This window comes from Symphodus melops (genome assembly GCF_947650265.1).
Source record: "Symphodus melops genome assembly, contig: scaffold_522, whole genome shotgun sequence".
Lineage (NCBI taxonomy): Eukaryota > Metazoa > Chordata > Actinopteri > Labriformes > Labridae > Symphodus > Symphodus melops.
In genome coordinates, this window is record NW_027636483.1 from 4726 (window position 1) to 11357 (window position 6632).

The 6632-nt window shown below is 46.4% G+C and overlaps 1 protein-coding gene across 1 annotated transcript; it reads left to right on the forward strand.

Moving 5' to 3' along the window:
• Positions 1 to 837: 837 nt before the first annotated feature.
• Positions 838 to 6035, forward strand: LOC306819469 (adhesion G protein-coupled receptor A3-like; the record flags this gene model as incomplete). Its single annotated transcript, XM_079373273.1, is given in 7 exon segments — positions 838 to 1002; positions 3705 to 3793; positions 3796 to 3923; positions 4077 to 4226; positions 5181 to 5342; positions 5801 to 5881; positions 5883 to 6035. Coding segments are annotated over 7 exon segments (928 nt in total), but the record flags the coding sequence as incomplete, so codon positions are not given.
• Positions 6036 to 6632: the final 597 nt, after the last annotated feature.

A 6632-nucleotide genomic window follows, 5' to 3' on the forward strand; every position in this document is an offset into this window, starting at 1 on the left:
CTGTTAGCTGCTTTTTTTTAGCTGTTAGCTGTTTTTTAGCTGTTAGCTGCTTTTTTTTAGCTGTTAGCTGTTTTTTTTTTTAGCTGTTAGCTGCTTTTTTTAGCTGTTAGCTGTTTTTTTTAGCTGTTAGCTGTTTTTTAGCTGTTAGCTGTTTTTTTTAGCTGTTAGCTGTTTTTTTAGCTGTTAGCTGTTTTTTTTAGCTGTTAGCTGTTTTCTTTAGCTGTTAGCTGTTTTTTTAGCTGTTAGCTGCTTTTTTTAGCTGTTAGCTGTTTTTGTTTGCATTCGAGACGTAAGGCTCCTCTTCAGATAATTCACATTGTGTTTTCACTTGGTGCCTTTCATCTCTGGCCTTGTGCTTGAATAGATATACAGTATATAGAACACTTTCTTACTAGCTGCACTAGAGGCAGAAGAAACGCTTTGTTTGATCAAATCAGGAACAGTTGTCTGTGATTCATTGGCAGAACTCGTCATTGTGCGTTCTGCTGTTGTTCTCCAGCTGCCTCAGTTTGTTTGTGTGAAAGTTTGGAGTTGAATCTAAAACGAAGAAGGCAGCAGCAGCAGACAGCTGCTTTGATCAGAACCAAGGCCTATGTTTGTCTCCTGTCTTTATTGGGTTCATCACCTATACTGATGAGAACTTGTCAGTGTTAGAACAGGAACCTGTAGGGGATATCGGGGTTCAACCCTAAATCAGTAAAAAATGGTATCCAGTATGAAAGAAACAGTCATCTGTATCCTTTGCTTACACTTTAGGTTCTGACCCAGATCTTGTTAACCTGGGCTCAGCTCGCAGGTAATCCAAACCGTCCTGATCTCTCTGCTCTCCTCTCCCAGCGAGGTCGTCCTCTCAAACATCCAGGTGGGCGTCGCTGGTATCTGGGAGTGCTTGGTGACCAGTTCCCGTGGCAACGCCACACAGCAGATGGAGATAGTCGTTGTGGAGACATCGGCGCCGTACTGTCCCACCGACAGGGTCACCAACAACAAGGGCGACTTCAGGTGAGTTCAACTGGAAATGGATCTCTGAAAGCAAATCAAACAGTCAACTGTGTTTAATGAATATCTGAAAAATCAATGAATACATTTAAAATAGTCTCATTTCTTTAATGTTGATATTTGTCATGTCCTTGTTTACTCAATATATTTAATATTTATATTTTATATATTACTACGACATTTCTTACATTTGAGCAAACGTTGAATTCTTGGTTAATCAACAGTACAGAAATAATCTATTGAAGTGTGTGTAGCCTGTTTCACACGGGCACGTCACTCCACACGATGCGGACGGCGTGCACGTCACTCCACACGATGCGGACGGCGTGCACGTCTCGCTGCATCTCCTTCCTCTCTCTAATCAGAGTCAACCAACACTCAAATCTGAATCTGAATATCCTGCATAAATCTGCACCTGAAATGATGCCTGCTTGTTATAGCACATTATATTATTATTATATTATAAAGACTGTAATAAAGCTAGCAGCCATTTAGCTTGGCACAGACACTTTAAGAAGGGGGTGGAGCCTTTTGGTGATGCTGATCCTCCATCTTGGCTGACAGCTGAGGAAACCTGGAAACATACAATAAGTTTTTTCCCTTTAACACCGATGTTTGTCGCCCCTTTAATCAAATGCACACACGTCAGCGGCCTTGGACCAGACACTGATCATTGATTGGTTAAGAGGCCAATAGAGCCTGATATATATATATATTTGAATGATATGGACTCTTAATGGCTCACCTCCCACGCAGTGACTGTTTTTGTTGAGGCTGTAAAAAAGGAGCTCTGACACTGGAAGGAGAAACACAACACACTGTGCGGCTCCTCCATGAATCCTCCTCTCTTTATTAACCTTGTACACAAACCTCTTACACCCCCCCACCTCGCCTGTGGGGGGGTTTCCATCGTCGTGTGCTGGAGCTCCCAGCCTTCCTCCGGAGCAGCAGGCTCGGTTTCTGTCGGAGTAATGGGCTGGAAAATGAGCCCCCTTTTCTCGTTGGGGGCGAAATTAACGCCATTTATTACTAAGCAGCAGCCGCCTGCTGCTGCTGAAACAAGGTGGATGGAGGGGGAGGGGGGGGGGGGCAGCATGATGGCAGGTCTCTACCCTCAGAACAGATTACAGACCTCCTGAGTGTTGTGCTCCTTTATTTTCATTTAGATTAAGTCAAAGTGTTGCCACATTAAGCATTACTTTGGATTCTCGTCTACACTCAGATTTTGACGTCGACACAAAAGAGAAGAGGTGTTTTTCTCCGCTGATGTGAGACGCACTGATCACATTACCGACAGTCTCTCCTGAGAATGCAGAAACAAAAGCTTTCATTTCAAACTAAACCTGGAGTTCTTTTATTATCTGGCCAGTGGAGGCTAATGTGGCGGACTATGACTGTGTGACTGACTTTTTACACTCTAATGACCTTTATTTTATTCAAACACTAACAGGCATTAACCTGGAAAATGAACGTTTTCCATCCCACCATAAAATCTCCGGCTCATATCAAAGGTTGGTCAGTAGAGCAGCTTTTGAATTTAGCTCTTGATGACGTTATTTGCAAAGTCTCATTTCTTGCTTCAGAGGAGACTTGGCTGAACTTTACGTGGCCGTACGAAGAACTTTTCTAATTACTCTTTAAAAGATGCATTTCCCCCTCAGGAAGGAACACACAGGAAAGAGTTCCTCCTGAATATAAACATCCTTCTCTTTAGTTTCCCATCTGTAGGGCTTCAGCTGTGCCGTTTCAAACTGAGAGAAAGGGATCAGATTTATCTCTGGGTCAATGGCACATATGGACGTGTGCATCAAACTTAAACATGTAAGAATGACATCAATATGGACGTGTGCATCAAACTTAAACATGTAAGAATGACATCAATATGGACGTGTGCATCAAACTTAAACATGTAAGAATGACATCAATATGGACGTGTGCATCAAACTTAAACATGTAAGAATGACATCATCAATATGGACGTGTGCATCAAACTTAAACATGTAAGAATGACATCATCAATATGGACGTGTGCATCAAACTTAAACATGTAAGAATGACATCAATGTATTCTTGTATTTCATGGACGTCACTGCTGATATTCAAAAAGGAACGACACAGGCTTTTGGGCTGCAGGCGAGTAATCAGAGGTGCTGCTTGTCAAAAGGCAAGATGGGCAACTGCTTGGGGCCCCAGATCAGTAGTGGGCCCCTGACAGACTTGAACCAAAGCAGTGGCCCAGAATGTGCAAACTGTGCAATGACAGTAGGAAACCTCCCTGAGGAGGCCCCATCACTCGCTCTTTGTCCTGCTTAGTGTTCATCATTGAAAACCAAAAAGGAGAACTGAAGAGGAGTCATTGGGGAGTGTCTAGTATCTCCGTGAGGTCCCACCTGATTTGTTTAGAATCCCCTGGTCCCTGAATGTACAGACTTTAACTTTAACCAGCGTTCTCCCTGTGAGTTTGCCTTGATGAGCTTTTTGTGATCAAACACTTTTTAGTTTCAGTGTGTGAAAGGGTGGAAAAACAATCAAGCTAGTACATGAAGTGAATGAGCACATTGTTTCACAATCCATCAGAATCTTCTAAAACAATTAGAGCAGGCTGTAGATGGAACATGAAATGAATGATATCCTAAAGGATGACATTAGCGCCTGATAGCTTCATCACTTCTTTCCTGATGACTCGGGTGTCTTGTGTGTGGCAGGTGGCCAAAGACGTTAGCCGGCATCCTGGCCTTCCTGCCCTGCGCTCCTGCCACCTTCGGCTCCGCCCCCCGCCCCTCTGGCAGCGGTCCTCACCCCCAGGTAAGGGGGAGAAGAAGGCGTGGCGGCGCTGTGACCGCTCTGGTCGCTGGGCTGAGGACGACTACACTCAGTGTCCGTACGCCAGCGAGCTGACGCGCCTGCTGCACGAGCTCACACAGGTAAGCTCAACAAGTGATCCCAATCAGGATGTTTCCTACAACAGAGACGGAGCCTCAGAAGAGTCACCTACATACATGCTTCACAGTCATTCATTGTTGTTGTTAAATCTGTATCATGTGACGTCTGTGTGAGTGTTGTTTTTTTACTTCCAGATCTCTATAAACACCACCAACGCTCAGCCTTTAGGTCAGCAGCTGGTGGCCTTCACCAGCAGGGCGGCGCTCTTCAACGATGTCATGGACGTCATCTTTGTCACTCACCTGGTGGAGAGGCTGACCAGGCTGGTGGAGAAACGGAGAGACGTAAGAGTGTTTGTGATGAAGGTCATGAAGCCGGTCTCTGGCTTCTCTAATCATTTCAAAACTTTACCGCCATTACTTCTTTGAATTTAAGCGAAGCGACGTGAAGTCATTTTTGGGGGTCAAGATTTCATCATGTTTGGTGTAGGGGCGGAGCTTGAGAGAGGCAGGTAGTTCACAAATTCAAAGCTATCAAATGGAAAAGTGCTCCCATAAAAAAAGGAGGAAACCTAAAGAATAAAGTGACGGTGGTGCAGCGATTAAGTAAAAGAGAGAAAGTTCCCCGTGGGCGAGTTAACGGCAGCTTCCAGGGTCAAACAAAGACACAAGGAAGCTTGAGGGGACATCAGCGTGAGACGTTAACATGCTGCTGTTATCGCTTCAATCCCTCAATCGATTTCAGACAGCTTAACTTTTCACCTCGTATGCCCCCGCCCCCCCCGCCCCCGGCCTCGGACCTGAATGACAATCACTGTTATGAAGATGCATGTGTTTTTGGTGGAGCGGCGTGCTACCTTCAGTGAACTCCTCGCCGGTCTGTGATTGGACGCGAGCGGTCAGGTTGAGCTAACTCAGTGAAAAGAATCAATAAGTGTTCTGGCTTGTACTATCAAACTTCATAGGTCACCTGGGGAGGCTTATTATGAGGAGATACTTTGTTTTATTATCCCCGACACAATGCTGATGAGAGCAAACTCATTCATCCAATAAAGAACAGTCAGATGAGACCACAATGAAAAGAAGAGTAAGTAAATAGTAAAGTGCCGTCCCATGGAAGCCATTAGTCCCCATCGGAGCTGCTAATCTAAATTAAATCTGTCTATAATGAATGAAGCCACCATGGCCTCCCTGCCACTTCTGACTGCAGATTATAAATGTGCCTGTTGTTGAGGATATGATTGATGTGCATGATGAGTCTGTGTGTGTGTGTGTGTGTGTGTGTGTGTGCTCCTGCAGCTCGGGGACTACATTTCCGACATAGCCAGTAACATGATGCTGGTGGAGGAGCACATCCTGTGGATGGCGCAGAACGAGGCCCGAGCGTGCACTCGCATCGTCCAGTGTGTGGAGCGTGTGGCTGACCTGGCGCTGAGCGGAGACAACCAGGTCATCTCCAAGGTACGGCTGATCCTCAGGACCACATGTCCCACAGCTTCACCTCTTTTCTAACAGCCCGAATAATGAGACGTTAATCTGGCTCCAGCAGATAGCTGGAATAAGGCGAGAGACAGATAAATGGCTTCCTTTGTTTCGTCTTGCTTCCGTCCATTTTTAACCTCTGCGCTGTCACCGAGTATAAAAGCATCTGCTCAACCACGCTGATGAAGAATCTCTCTCTCTCTCTCTCTCTCTCTCTCTCTGTCTCTGTCTCTGTCTCTGTCTCTCTCTCTGTCTCTGTCTCTCTCTCTCTCTCTCTCTCTCTGTCTCTCTCTCTCTCTCTCTCTCTCTCTCTCTCTCTGTCTCTCTCCCTCTCTGTCTCTGTCTCTGTCTCTCTCTCTGTCTCTGTCTCTGTCTCTCGCTCTCTCTGTCTCTCTCTCTCTCTCTCTCTCTCTCTCTCTCCCTCTCTCTCCCTCCAGGTATCTGCTAACATAGCCCTGGAGGCCTTCCTGATCCGGCCCTCAAACTTCCTGGGCCTGTCCTGCACGGCGCTGCAGAGGCCCCCCCTCGTCTGGCCCCTCCCCCCTCCCTGACGCTCGCTCTCACAGTGACAAGGACACGAGCAGCGATGGTGATGCTGAGGAGGAGTCCTTACTCAACTTCAAATGTCACACGGTCAACAGCAGCGGCTCACTGAGCAGTCAGCTCAGCCAGGTAAGAAACGCTCTGAGTCCATCCTCTCCTCTCTCTAAAGAAGCCCACACATTAAAGCTCTGTGTTTCCTTCTCCAACGCTCTCGTCACAGACGAGCCGCCATCATCACTCAATGCACGTCACCTGACACCCATGTAAAATGTCCTCTTGTGCAGGAAGCAGGCTGAAGGCCGGACGGCTGGTTCGATTGAAAAGTCAGTTTCATGAACATATTTGTGCGAATGATAAAAACTGACGTGCTTTCAACTCGGGGAGAACTCTGTGTGAAGTTTCAAAAGTCATTGTTGGAAGCAGCAAAGCATGACTTTGTTTTGTTCAGATTTTGCCTGGTAGAAACCCTGGGACTGATGCAAGCTGCAGGAAGGGTCCTCCGGACACAACTCATGGTCTGCAAGGCTGAATACTGCTGAGTCATGTTTGACCAGCAGGTGAAACTAAAGACAGGAAGAAGAGTTTGTACAGCAGGAAAGATTACCAGCGGCCCTACTATTTGTCGTGGTGAGATGACACCCTGTTTGGATTAGTTGGCAAGCTGTAAATCAGCAGAGGATGGGGGGGGGGCGGCGGCTTGACCAGCAAATAGGACAGTTATCTGGG